Below are 14,649 nucleotides of genomic sequence, written 5' to 3' on the forward strand. Positions count from 1 at the left end.
TTGGCTGCAAACACAAGAATCGAACCTGAAGAAGCAATGGTTCTACGCTATGCAAAGGCCCAATGTGCATCCTCAGAAATGGTTCCTTAGCTGTGATCTGGCAGGTGGACATAGACTTGCAGAGGTAAGGCTGAAAAGAATAAGGATTCAGGTGCTGTGCTGAGGGAGTCCAACATGTGACTGCTATCTCCAGACTCCTGCACACTGGAGCTGGCAAGGACCACGAGTGCTGCAAGGGATCACCCCAATGGACTATTTCAGACTCTTGTGTTGGAACCCTGTCTTGGTTTTCGTTTCCATGGGCCCAGTCTGGGGATGACGTGGAGGCTTAACAGTGCTCTGGATCATCACCTGGGAGTCCAGGCTGTGATGGCCAGTCCTGGTCTCTATGTCCATGGGCTGCAGGGATTGAAGAGCACACACCCTTTGGAAAGCTTCTCAGAGTAAGGGGTCATACCTTCTTTCTTCATGGAGTCATCATAAGCCATGGTGGTCCTGCAGGGCCTTTGAGAATGTGTCACTGTGTCCAGGCTCCTTCCCGGCTACAGGACCAGGCCTGAGGAACAAAGAAGGAAAACCCTCCTGTAATGCGAAATCACTGTGGAGAAGCAACCTTCCAGGTGGAAATGCAGAGTGATCCAAGGGCAGACTGGAAGGGCGGCAAGAAATAAAGGAGTGTCTTGTCACCTCCTCATTCTGTTTGTAAGTATATTGGGCTTGAAACTGTAGGAAGTGCACTTGGCTTAATTTGATTTGGCTCACGAATTAAAGTCGTTGTTTGGGGAAGTATATGAAATACCTCCCACGTAAAGAATACTTCCAAATTAATGACAATTTCTGAAATGCCAACAGGACTGACAACACTGAGACAGGGCAAAAAGCGACATTAAGTCAGAGGGAGAGGTTCAATCATGGTTATAAAATGCAGATAAGCAGGATGCAGAGGGAGAGAGATTACACCACACATTTGAGACCATAAACTCCTACCATTTGGTGACAGGCTAAAATCTATTGTACGACAATTTAGACAGAAATGGTCACATTACAGGGACATTAAAGATCTTTAGAACACATATTTTTGTATGCATTTTGTTGAGCTATGTGAAATTGCTCAAAATCACAGAAGCGTAAAAGTAGGTATACTTATGTTCGTTGGCCATACGGCAGCTTTCAATACTATCAAGCCTTTCTTAAAGGCCAGGTCAAAACAGGGAAGAATTGTCATTTGTCCACTGGTGACAAAATTGTGATTAGTAAGTAATTTGAAAAATTAGTATGACTTAAATGCTCTAAGTATTGCCTTGAATTTGTTAAAATTATTTTTTTTTGGCATTCAAGTTTATATGTCCATTTTGACTTTGAAGATAACAAGCCATAAACTGTACTCTAAGGTAAAATTCTTCAAATATATTAGGGACAGGCAACGTCACAATTCCTGCATGAAAAGTCGTTAAATTTAAAAATTACACACAAAATATATTGAAAATGTTCTCATCCACTTAGTGAGATGCTTAAAAGTTGATCTGATTGGTCATTTATTTAAATCTTATTTTACCTTCATTACTATAATGGGATTTAGAAATGCTGAAGAACACTTCGCTGAGACATTGCCAATCCCTTCACATAGGTATGGATAATACTGAAGTGTGTAACTTTTGTGAAACAAGACAAATTTAATTCACAAGGAAAACTTTCACAAGAGTTATATTTTACAAGAAATGAAAAGGCTTAACTGTGTAAGTCAGATAAAGCACAACGCATAGATTTGCCTAAGTTGAAAACAGAAAAAAGTATTACCTAGAATGATTTAGAAGATCAAGGAAAGAAACACAAAAAAGCATTTCTTCACTTCTCTAAGAAGGGGAATGAAGAACGGACTTGGTAAGGGAAGCTAGAGTAAAGAAAAGCAGCAAAATGACCTGAATTATTTTAAAGATAAACTGGAAAACTGCTTGCTCAAAGGCCTTTTCATAGGAAACGAATGGGATATAAGGTCAGGTCTCATGTAGAAATATAAGGAAGCAAGACACACAACGTAGCCAGTTTCTCACGTTTAGTATTAAGCATTAAACTTTCTAAAAAACAGAAATTACTGTCTCTTCCATTTTCCACCCACTAACTCCAAAAAGGGCAAACGGAGGGAGAATGTCATACGGAATGACATCCATTCATTTGAAAATAGTATATCATCTCATTGACACTGAAATATCAAATTTATTAGAAAAATATATAGATCCCATTAGTTTTCATAGGCTGCTAATGCCAAGAAATACCGCAGCTTGAGACCTGAAGTTAAATGTTTCCCAGGCCAAATGAATTCTGGCAAACAATGCTTGAGAAATAATGGGGGGAAAAAACTTAAATATTCAACATCATCAATATGGCCACCATCCGTGGTCGACAACAATATGCACTTCTATATGAAGCGGAGGCAGGTCCTGAGACTTATAACCAGGGCTTCCCTTTGTAACACCAAAACATAAAACAGAGTTGAACAACTAAGCGTTAAAACAGGAATGAGTACCTCTAAAGACACTATGAAAAAGAAAATAATGGTCTCTTACTGGACTATGAAAAAGTGCTCACGGTGTCAAAACTGACTGCTTTGAAAAACAACCAGTGAATTTAAAAAGTTGTGCAAGGGAACAGAAAATGAGGAGCCGATCCTCATAGGCACAGGCCAACACAGAAAACAAGTGCTGGTGTTAGCATCACGTATTAGAATTAGGCCTGCTACTACTTAAATTTTCGTAAAAAACACTGAAGAGCATTTCATAAATTATAGGATTCAATAACCTGTAAGAAAAAAATGACCGTGGCCTGAAGGCAAGTGCCAGTCACTAAAAAACTGGGACAGCCACGAGCTTAAACAACTAATATTAAAAACACAGCGAACTATGTCTCTCACAGCTGGGTAACTACTGACCGACCCTGAATTTCTAGATGCTTTAAAGATCAGGATATTACTGCAGCCTAGGGGTTAGTTTTGGTTGCTGACTCACAGAAGATGAAACCAGATAAAGAAGTCTTAAGCAACAGTATGGAAGAAAGGCAGAGTTAGGGCAACATTTATATAAGATCAGATGATTCCCGATATTCCTTCTGGGTCTCGAATATTACGCATGACAAATTCGGAGTTCAGGGTTAGGCAGCAGGTTGTGAGGGTTAGTGAAAATGAAAACTGTTAGGTTTGATGTTTCACATTAGAAAACAGGCCATAATTACATTAACTGTTGGCAAATAAAAACAGGTGTTAAAACCCATTCTCCTGAATTCTGTAATTTTGGTGTATAGGATTCAATGTTGTCAACTTCAAGAGGCAGGGATAATTTTACAATTCTGCTCCTCTCATCAGTGTGCTAAGAAATGACAACATAAGGAAAAGTTCATTATTCAATGTTGTTTATGGAAGTAAAAAACACGTAGTCATAAAACTGTGTACTTGTGAAATGTGCAAATTGTTAAACGGCTCTTTCGGGATTTTTCTTCAGAACGTGAAAAAGAGGTGGCAGAGTTGCTCTTCGTGTAGATAAGTATACACATCATGTTCAGGCACAGCTTTCCGGATTACCAAAGTAATTAGCAGAATGCCCCCAATCCTCAGTCAAGTACTCTGCTATTTTCAAAGTCCAAATTATAAATAGTGAAAAAAAAAAAAAAAAGTTTCAGAAGGTGAGTGTTAGATGTCATCTGAGCCCTAGCAATCACCAACAAGGTTCTTCATCCCAGAATGTGAATGAGTATTGAAAAGGTGAAGAAAGTAAACCCGGACACCGGGCAGTGAGGGAAATCCTGAATCCAGGTCTAGTCCGGGATGAGAGCCTTGGTCAAGCAAGATTCCGGGTTCTCTTCTTCCAGAACCCCTTTCTGGAACTCAAATCGCCAGGCAGTGCAGAAAAAGCAAGAGGCACATCCAGCTGCTGTAGCCCGCGTCTCAATGTGTGTCACTGTCGTTACTTCTACGGGACGAGCCGGTGACATCTTGTCCTTTTCGTCGCGATTTCCTCCAATCTCGCCCCCGAGCGACTCCCAAGGGTTGCCACTCCCTCCTCCCAGAACCTACCTATGCAGCACTCACAGCCCCTGCCAGCTCTGCACACTGCCGGGGGCCCGGGACGGGGACGGAAGCCTCCTCTCCTTGCAGTGCCATTCAGCGGAGCCACGACCACCGCACAGATCCGCCGACCACACACGTTTCCAAAAAAAAAAAACAAAACCACCGGCAACACCAATGTTGACAGGCTTCCTCCAATCAACAGGCTGGACTTGGGATCCAGGTTTTTATTTATGCCGCCGCGGCGCGAGGCTGTATCCTCAGCCCGCCAGCTTCACCATCAGAAAGGAGAGCGCGAGCTGCTCCTCTCCTCTCGCGCATCAAACCCGGGGAACCTACAAGTGGCGGCGGCGGGGAAGGGGCCCCTGCGGAGAAGCCCCCGCGAGAAGGCGCGTTCAGACCGGGTCACACGCACAGGATGCACGACACCGGGCCACTGACACCCCGAGCCCCGGGCCCCCCCCTGGGTGCTCCCCGCGGCCAACCGAGGGGTCCTCCCGGCACTCCTGCAGCGACGGCCCGCTCAGCAAAGCTGGGGCGAAGCACGCCCCTCGCACCCCCGCCGCCGGCCGAGGACCAGCCTCCCGCGGCTCCGGCCCCGGCGCCCTTGCGCCCTGACAGCGCGGCTCCCCCTCCGCCCCGCGGCAGGACCCGCGTCCCGCGTCCCCGGCGGCCTCCCCGCGCCCCCGAGGGCGGAGACGGCCCCGGCCGGGGGAGGGGCGGCCCCGGCCCGCAGGCCCCCGGGGCGGCCGCACGCCCCCTCCCGGCCCCGCAGCTTTCCCGCCTTCCCCATTTGAATAGCTCTCGCCGGCCTTCCTCCTTCGGCCCGCGCCAGCCCCTTCCCGGGGGCGGACTGCAGCCGCTACTCCAGTCCCCGGCTCGGCCCCGGGGCTAGGCCGCGACGGGCCTGGGGCGCCCCCGCGGCGGTGTCGCGGGGCCCGGGCGGCGGGGGGCGGCGGGGCGGGGCCGCTGCCGCCTCGGGGTGGGGGCCCGGCCCGGCCGCGTGGGGGCTCCGCCTGCCGCTACCTTCACTCGGCTCGCCCGGATCCCGCCTCCGCGCCGCCGATCGCCGCCATCTTGGAGAAGGAGAGAAAAGCGCGAGCGGCCAGGGAGCCTCAGTCGAGCCCAGAGCGCAGGCGCGGGCGAGCGGAGGGGAATCCCGCTCGGGGAGGAGTGCCGAGCGCATCGAACGAGCCGCGGGGGCCGGCCGAGCGCCGCGACTCGTGCTTGTCGAACTTGCCCTGGGCCCGGCTGGGGCTCGAAGCTTGGCGGACATGCTATCCTTGAGGCCTCCCTGCATCCTCCATCTCACTGAGCTGGGCTTCCTCACGTGTTACACATGAGAAACAGCCTCGGAGTGAGGGACTTGCCCCAGGAGACACCGCTAGTTGGAGTGGGAGGCAGGTGCTGCTCCAAGTCTTCTGGTTCTTAACGCAGTGCTCTTTCCAAAAGCCTACCATTTCCTTCAGGGTATTTTTACGCGGTATCTCTCCTCTTTGCAAAACCTAGATACAAGCACATCAATAGCGGGGGTGCCTGTTTGGAAGCATCAGCATCAGCATTTGGACGTTTGGCATATTCGGGCTGAGGTGGAAGAACGTACCTTTAGAACGGTGCACTGTAAAATAATTTGCATGGCAACTCATCTGCATTTCTCCTTATACATTATTTGCATTTAAAAGTTAAGAAACAGTCTCCAGAGAAATGAAGACATTTCGCACACGGGAGAGAGACGGGTTTTTCTGATGTGTCTGGAGAGTTTGAACGAATGGGTGGAAACTACAGCGTACAGATCTTAGTTCAACACGAAGAAGAACTTATTTTTCTAGAGCAGTTCAAGTCTCTTTGACGACCTCGTGAGGTAGTGAGCTCCCCGTCACTAGAGGAATCCAGGCAGGAGTGTTCTAGTTAGTTTACAGCAGAGCGGTTAGAGATATAGATTGGCTTCTAGAGTTGTGAGCCCCAGGAGACTAGGCAAAATTATGTGTTTGTGCACAGGGTTGTTTTTGTGGGGTTTACATCCCATCAAAGGTTAGGAACCCCTGTCCTAGTGGTCTTGCCATTCTGGGAATGAACAGGTGCCTGAAAGTGATGGAGTCATGCTGATCGTTTTACAGACTTAGAAACTGACACCAAGAGAAGCAAGATGATTTGTCTTGGATCGCACGGCCAATTAGTGATCAGATAAGGATTAGAAGAGAGCCAGATTATTGGACTCTTGGTTCAGTGCTCTTTTCACCATCTCCTACTCTTTCCCTCTGCACTGAGAAGCATATCAGATGCTGTTTAAGCACTGCTCTTACAACTGTGAGACGCTGAGATGTTAAAACACTGGAGACAAAGTTGCTGAATTTATTCCCCAAATGTAAATGCAAAGAATAAATGAAACTAGCATTCTTGCCTTCTTTTTTTCGACCCCCATCCTCCTCACCAAAAAGACAGGCAATGAATTTCACTGAAAGGTGTGGAGTTGTGCTTCTGGGATACCTGGCTTGATTTTAGGCTTCCCTGTGAGCTATTTACGAGGCTTAAGAATGTATTTCCCTCTTATTCTTCAGTATTAGTCAGGATTTTCTCAGTTTAAATGACAGAAACCCAATTCAAAGAGGTTCTCCAGAAAAGGAGAATTTATTGGCTGACATTATTGAAATGTCCAGTAGCTTCAGGCGTGGCTGGATCCAGGGAGGGACTAGGTCTCTTGCCATCTCTCTAGGGTGCTTTCCTCCGAATTGGCTTTATTCTCAGGCTCCAGGTGGTGACTCCAACGGCTCCAGGTTTTATCATCTTTACTACTAACAGTGTCCTTGGAGAAGAAGTTTCTTTTTCCCATTCGTTTAGGCAGACGTCATGGTGTTACTCTTCTTGCTGAATTGCATCATGTGTCCAAACAGAAAACAGTCACAACCAAAGCATGGGATATGCCTATTGGCTAAATCAGGTTAAATATTCATCCTCCAAAGTAGACTCCAGGAAAATCAAGGGTTATTGTCAGAAGGGTGAATGGCAGCTAGGTAGGTGGAAACAATAGCTGTCCACCCAACTGCACCACTAGTTTGGACCCGAAAGCCTCCTGAGTCCCATTTGTCCCATTCTTTCTTTATTCCGCTGAGGATGGACATATGAAGTTATTGCTCATCTTAACTTCCTGTAGATCTCAAGCCAGATCGTTCCTCAGTCTGCTCTCTATTAACTTGCTCCCAATCTTGTATCACTGCATATACATTCGTTCATTTAACAAATATTTACTGAAAACATGCATCAGGCACTGTCCTAGGTGTTGCGACTGGGACAGTGAACAAAATCGAGTCTTTGACTCCCTTGGAGCTTACATTCTAGTTGGCCTGGGAGGCAGAAAACAAATAAATAGATGCCACCTTAGGTGATGATCAAAGGTGGAGAAAAATGTTGGGAGGGAGTGGAAGTGGGAAGGATTGTTTTTTAAGACAGTGATGGAGAGGCTTCTCTGATGAGACGTCCCCTGGAGGGAGATAGCTCAGCGAGAAGTGGGTGGGTGGTGGGGACGGGGACGTCATGGCTCCTCGAATGGTTGTAGTCTTCCTCTGAGCCTCGATGGGAAAATACTCTCTATTGAATATCCTGTCGTGATGCTTTTGCTTCTGAAACTTGGACAGGGGAAAAGAAGGATTGCTTGGTCACCTGATATGGAGAGGAACTTTGTCACAGTGGGTTCGTGAGTAGGACGCCTTGTCCTATGATGAGGATGCCATTGGAGATATGTGAAGACTGGCTGTCCCATGGGCTGGGGTGGTTCTGTGGTCCACCTGACCCGAGGAACACTGCCCGGTGCCTGGCAGTAGCAGGTGGTGGCCCATCCAGTTGGGTTTGATTTGGACATTTTCCTTTTCAGACCATTTTTCCCATGCATTGCTCCTTCCAGCTACGTTTTGAGCAGCTTCTTTGTGTCAGGCCAGACGGGTGATGCAGGGATGGGTACGAACATGAGTCAGGGCCCTTTTGACTGGGAGTGATGGGACCTAATTAAAACTACCTTAAGATACAAGAATAAAATTGTGCCTCATGTAAAAAAGCACAGAGAGCCAGAGAGAAGCTGGCCCTCGAGGCAACCAGGTCCAGGGACTTAAATCCCTCCCTGTTAGCTCTGTTCTCTTAGGCTGGCAGTGCCCATGGCTACAGGTAGCCCAGGCTTACCTCCTTGCAAGCCTCCAGACGAGAGAGGAAAGAGAGCTTTCCCACACCAGCTCCATGGGAAAAAATTCTAGGAAAGAACTCTGATTGGCTGGCTTGGGGTCATGTGCTCAGTCGGTCTTGTGATGGATTGTTTCTGGCAGAACCATAAGTTGGAATGGGACAGGTGTCGTTCCACAAAAGAACGGAGGATTCTATTCTGGAAAGACAAATAATAAATCCTCCATAGTGAGGCAGTGATACTCTGCGTTCCTGCTTTTGAGGAGCTTACTATCCTCTGTGTGTGTGTGTGTATGTGTGTGTGTTCTGTGGGAAATGTGAAGTCTGTAAAAACCATGATAAAAATTGAAAGGAAAGATGTCCCCCAATAGATGACCTCACCTCATTGGGCTATTACAGCAGCTTCATGGCTGATTCCTGTCCTCCAGGGCCCCCTCTCCACTTCCAAGTCTATCCCCCCGTAGCTATCAGGATAAAGCACAGCTGAGATGAGGTTATGCTCCAGCTCAGGAAATTCTAACAGCTCCATGTTGCCTATACCATTGAGAGCGAACCCTTTACTATGGAAAGTAAAAAACTTTCTTAATCTGCCTCGAATTCCTCTCCAGCCTTGATTCTCCAAATCCCTTGAAACCGGCCCCAGCCAGTGACCTTCTCTCCGTCCCCTAAGCTTGCAGTGCCCCATCGTGCATCCAATGTGTGCCATTGGACACACATTTCCTTGTCTGTGGTGTGCCCCCCACACTCCACCACTTTTGCCAACTCTGCACCCAGAAAGCTCCTATTTACTCTTCAAGATGTAGCTCGAATCCTCCCTCCCTCTCTGGGGTTCCCACACACTTGATAACATGCTTTTATTACTAATGTCCTACCTTGCATTGTGTAAAAAATCCTTTTGCACACCTGATTTCCCTATTCCACGACGTTGGGGTCTAAGTTGTCTTTGTCCTTCTGGGCACACAGTAGGTATTCGGCGAATCCTTTGGGTTAGATGATGTTGAATGAAGAATGGGACAAACCATTTTTCTTGTGACTTAGGAGACAAAGATGGAAACTGCTTGGGAGAGTTATAGAGGGTGTGGTGGTGATGGGTTTGGTTCGCTCGGGCTGCCTCATCTTCTGTGCTGACACCCCTGCCCGGACTTCAGGAGTGGGCACAGAACTCCAGCGGTGGTAATCATGACACTTCTGCCTGAGCTTTCCTGGGGCTGTTTTAAAACATCAGATGAAGGCAAGGAGTCCTTTGTGTCTCTCCTCCTAACTGTGAGGATATGAACTGGGGGATGCCAACAGCCATGCCTCCCAGTGTGGGGAGGAGCTTATCTGAGAAAATGGGAAAGACACAGAGAGGCTCAAGGGTGCTCAGTGTGTGGGCCAAGCCATTCCCGCCCCTGGCATGCTTTATCACGTGAGCCCAGAATCCCCCCTGCCCCTTTTGTGTAACCTGGCGTGTTTCTCCCCTGCTGTTTGGACCCTGGAGGCACTCTCTGGTCCCCAGGCTGCAGGAAAGAGGAAGCCTTTGAGCTGGTCCTTGCCCATGGGTAGGATGAGACAACCAGGTGAAAGGAGGCTCATCCTGCATCATAACCGCAGAATGACAAGCAGAATGACAAGTGTCTGGGGCCAGTTTCTTGGAGAGCTCGGGGAGGTGGGGCCACTCGGAGAATTAGTACTTAGTCTGGAAGGGCCGGGGCCAGCCCCTGCCTTTTCCTCCTGACCTGCCTGCCTTTCTCTTCCCACTGCACATTTCTAGCCTGTGGTAGTGACCCTTTATTTTGTCTTTCCTTTTTATCCGCCACAGGAAAATATTTTAAAATTATATTTCAAAGTACAAATATCCATGTACCCACCTCCAGGACTGAATGAATGTGAATATTATTCTACTTATAATGGCTTCAGTTTTTACATTTTATTTTTAATTATTATTATTATTATTACTATTATTATTATTATTATTATTTTAGGAGAGAAAACGTGAACACAGCTTAAGCCCCCTCACTATCCCCCGCACCCATAGCTCCTGCCCCGCTTCTTCTCAGAGGAATTGGAATTGGCCTGTGTCCTTCCTGTCCTTGTTCTGATCACAGATATGCATGACAGGCAGAGCCACGGAATGGTTAAGGGCATTAACTCAGGAGCCATATTTCCTACATTAAAGTCTATCGCTGTTCCTGTCTAGCTGTGTGACCTTGAGCAGTTACTAGACATCTCTGAGCCCCAGACTTTGTCTTCCCAAAATAAAAACAGGGTAAGCAAAGCACTTATACAGCAGTGCCCAATACCTGGAAGATGCTATGTGTGTTAGCTATCATTATCCGTTAATAATATAGGGTGTTATGTTATAGTGCACTGTACAAGCACTGTTTTACAAAGCTACGTAAGTGGTATAGAACCAGATGTACCTGTTGGTAACAACTGGTGTTTTTCATTCAAAATTATATTTTTGAGAGACTTCGCTTCTATCCAAGTTGTAATAATGGGGACCAGATTTGTTCTGCTGCCTTTAACAATTAAAAAAAAATCTAGGAAAAATATATGAAACAAGGGATTGCAGACACTGGACAGCCCAGGGCAGTGATCTCCGAGATATGGGAGAACAATGTGAGCCTTACGATTATTTCAGCTTCCTGCCTGAAGTTTTCAGACTGCAGTGTGAGGAAGGGCAAACCAGGTGGAACTTGGTGGTCTCCTTGAGTTGAGGAGATGGAGCTGGGACTTTGGGAGATCAAGGTGGCTGGAATTCTCAGGCTGAGTACAGAAGAGGAGAGCACTGCTCAGAGAGTGAGCTCTGGGGGGCTCTACAGAGTCCCCCTCAAATCTTCAGCTGAGGACTAATCAGCTCACGTGTGCAAAGGAACTACCTAAAGCTGGGCAAAGAACTGCTCAAAGGATTAGAGAGAATGTTCTCTGCAGCTCATGCAGGGGTGGGAACAGTTCGGGTTGCCGTTAGCCGGAATGGAAAAATCTTGTAATTCATAGGATATTTACTAGAGCACTCATTATTGGGGGAACATTAGCCCCAGAGGGCTGCTCTGATCCCACCTCACAAAGCTTAAACATAAGCTTTGAAAGGATCTAATTGTTTCCAAGTAACTTAATTGTATCCTAGAACAAAGTGGGAGACTCTCTATAGGAATACAAAATATCCAGCGCCCAACATGGTAATCTCACAATGTCTGGCATTCAATAAAAATAACCAGACATACCTAGAAAGCAGCCAGAGAATATGACCCATAACAAGGCAAAAAATCACTCAATATAAACAGACCCAGAAAAGACAGAGATGATGGATATTAAAAACAGAATTATATTCCATATGTTGAAGAAGGTACAGAGAAGATAAAGAATGCTAAACAGAGATGTGAAAGATATAACATAAAAGAAACTCAAGAAGTCTTCTGGTTCTGGGAAGGTGGAGTAGATATACTTTTCCCTATTCCTCCTGCTAAGTACAACTAAAAAACTCTGGACATCCGATACAAACAAATGTAAGAAGACATTGAGAGTTGGGGAGAACAAAGCAGACCAAGAACCCAAAGAATGTGTCCTTTCTCTTACATCATACACAAAAATGAACTCAAAATACATTAAAGACTCAACTGTAAGACTCGTAACCATAAAACTCCTAGAAGAAAACAGGGGAAACCTCCTTAACATTTGTCTTGGGAAGGATTTAAAACAATTTATTTTTTTTTTAGACATGACACCAAAAGCTCAGGCAACAAAAGTAAAAACAAACAAACAAACAAACAAAAGTAAAAACAAACAAAAAAAGTGGGATTACACAAAATTAAAAAACTTCAGCACAGCAAAGGAAGCAGTCAACAATATGAAAAAGCAACCTACCAAATTGGAGAAACCACACATCTGCAAACCACATGTCTGATAAGGGTTTACATATATATATATATATATATATATATAATATAAAGAACATATATATTAATATATAAAGAACTCATACAGCTCAGTAGCAGAAAACACTCTGATTAAAACAATGGGCGAAGGACCTCAATAGGCAGTTGTCCAAAAACGACATACAAATAGTGAACAGGTATGTGAAAAGGTGCTCAAAATCACTAATCATCAGGGAAATGCAACTCAAACCACAATGAGATACCACCTCACACATGTTAGAACAGTTATTACCAAAAAGTCAAAAGATAAATGTTGGAGTGTGGAGAAAAGGAACCCATATGCACTGCTGGTGGGAATGTAAATTGGTGCAGCTGCTCTGGAAAGCAGTATGGAGGTTCCTCAAAAAATTAAAAATAGAGCAAACATATAATCCAGCAATCCCATTCGTGGGTATTTATACAAAGGAAATGCAATTAGTATCTTGAAGAGATATCTGCGTGCCCTTGCAGATATTGCAGCATTGTTCACAATAGTCAAAACATGGAAACAGCCTGAGTGTCTGTTGACAAATGAATGGATAAAGTAGACGTGGTGTGTCTATACTATAATGGAATATCATTCAGCCATAAAAAAGGACATCATGCTCAGTGAAATAAGCCACACACAGAAAGACAGACATCACATGATCTCATGTGGAATCTAAAGAAGCCCACAAAAACAAAAAATAAAACCCTCAAATTTATAGTAACAGAGAGTAGAATGGGTAGTTATCAGAGGCTGGGGGAGTGAAGGAAAAGGAATAACGATCAAGGGTAACTCTGGGAGGTGATACATGTGTAAATGAGTTTGATTGATCATTTCCTAATGTATGCATATATCAAAACATGCTGAACACCTTAAATATATACAATTTTTTATTTGTCAAATACAAAACAAAACTGAGTCACAATCCTACAGATGTGTATAGAGTTGTTCTTGGTATTCCCTTATTATTCATTTGGTGTCTGCAGAGTAAGATGAAAAGTCTAGAGTTTAGTGTACCAGTGTTGGTTTCTCAGATTCAACAAATGAGCAAGAGTAATGTGAGATAATAAACATTGAGGGGAATTGCAACTCTGAAGGGCACATGAGAACTGTCTGTACTATTTTGTAGTCTGAAATCATTCTAAATAGGTTGTTTTTAAAAAGTCATACTTGGAGAAAATCAATAATGTTGATAAATCTCTAGTTGGACTGATCAGGAAAAAAAAGGAGAAGGCGTAAAATACCAACACTGGAAACAAGCTGTAAAACGCGCACGCACAGAATTACTATGTCTTTGCTATGTATCTATGTCGATACCTGTGCACTCAGGTAATTTAGTTTCACAGCTGTGTAGTAGTCTATTGTGGCAATGGACCACATTTTATTTATGCATTTTCATCACTGTGGGCATTTAAATTGCATCCATTCACAAAAGTACTCTAAGTAGTAGCACTCGGTCTCGTTCAAGTCCCCAGGGCAATTGTGTGAGAATTTCCTTGAGTGGTAATGCTGTGTCTCAGGCATGTTTTACCAGATATTGCCAAGTGGCTTTCCAGAGTGGTTGAATGGACTTGCGTATTTTTCCTACCTCTGGCTTCCTGAGTTCTGTTCTATGTCTGACTTGGGGGCTTCCATCTTTCTCCTGCCCTCTCTGTACCTCCTAGTATTTACAAGATGACTAAGGTTGATCCCTGATGATGGAACAACACTGCGCCTTTCATCCAGACCTCCTGAAATAACATGAATAGCCTGTTGAAGTTTATTCTTTCAAAATACTCTCAAAGCTGCAATCTCCTGGTCAAGTCCAGTGTGCGAGAAATCGACATGGTGGACGCACTTGGCACTTGTCCGTACCGCCTAGCCCACGTGTCCCCACACAGCCATGTGCTTAGTGGTTTGAGATACACCAATTATTCTCCTTTTAGTACCTGGTTGGTCTCATCCTGTCATTTTCACATGAGGAGCATGACATTCAGAAAGGTCAAGTGAGCTTTCCAAGGTCACACACTACATGGATGGCACTATACATGTTTGGTATTCTTACCAAAGAATGCATAACCTGAATCCAGTTATGAGGAAACACCAGACAAACCCCAAATGAAGGCCATCCCACAATATGACTGGCCTGTACTCTTGAAAATGTCAATGGAAATCTCTGTACCTCCCTCTCAATTTTATTGTAAACCTAAAACTTCTCTACAGAAGTCTTAAAAAATGTCATGAAGCATGCGTGGAGGTGTGTGCAGGTGTGTGTGTGTGTGTCTGTGTGTGTGCGCGCGCGCCCGCGCGCGCATAATTAGTGGAGACTAGATTAATGGAGACTAAAAAGACAGAACAACTAAATGCAATGCATGAGCCTGGATTTTCTTTTGTACAGATGACACTGGGACAACTGGTAAATCTAAATGAAATTCATGCAGTAGACAATAGTATTGTATTTACGTGAATTGCCCGATTTGGGTAATTGGACTGTGGTTATGTAAAAGAATGTCTTTGTTTTTAGGAAATACACACTGAAGATTTGGGGGCAAAGGAGCGTCATGTCT

The 14,649-nt window shown here is 45.2% G+C and overlaps 1 protein-coding gene across 8 annotated transcripts in view; it reads right to left on the bottom strand.

The window, feature by feature from the left end:
* The window catches only part of HMGXB4 (HMG-box containing 4), a gene marked incomplete at its 5' end in the record, with an annotated part of 28,988 nt that extends 23,748 nt beyond the window's left edge, over nt 1-5,240 (bottom strand). Inside the window, 2 exons of one of the 8 annotated variants that reach the window (XM_081061483.1) lie at nt 352-556; nt 5,081-5,157. Coding sequence is in view for 3 of the 8 variants with exons in the window: in XM_081061477.1 (XP_080917603.1) it covers nt 5,081-5,240 (160 nt within the window). Of the gene's footprint in view, nt 1-351; nt 557-4,063; nt 4,447-5,080 lie in introns of those variants that run through there. The other 7 variants (XM_081061480.1, XM_081061478.1, XM_081061481.1 and 4 more) reach the window with 7 other exon arrangements.
* Nucleotides 5,241-14,649: the final 9,409 nt, after the last annotated feature.

This window comes from Rhinolophus hipposideros (assembly GCF_964194185.1).
Source record: "Rhinolophus hipposideros genome assembly, chromosome: 9".
Classification (NCBI taxonomy): Eukaryota; Metazoa; Chordata; class Mammalia; order Chiroptera; family Rhinolophidae; genus Rhinolophus; species Rhinolophus hipposideros.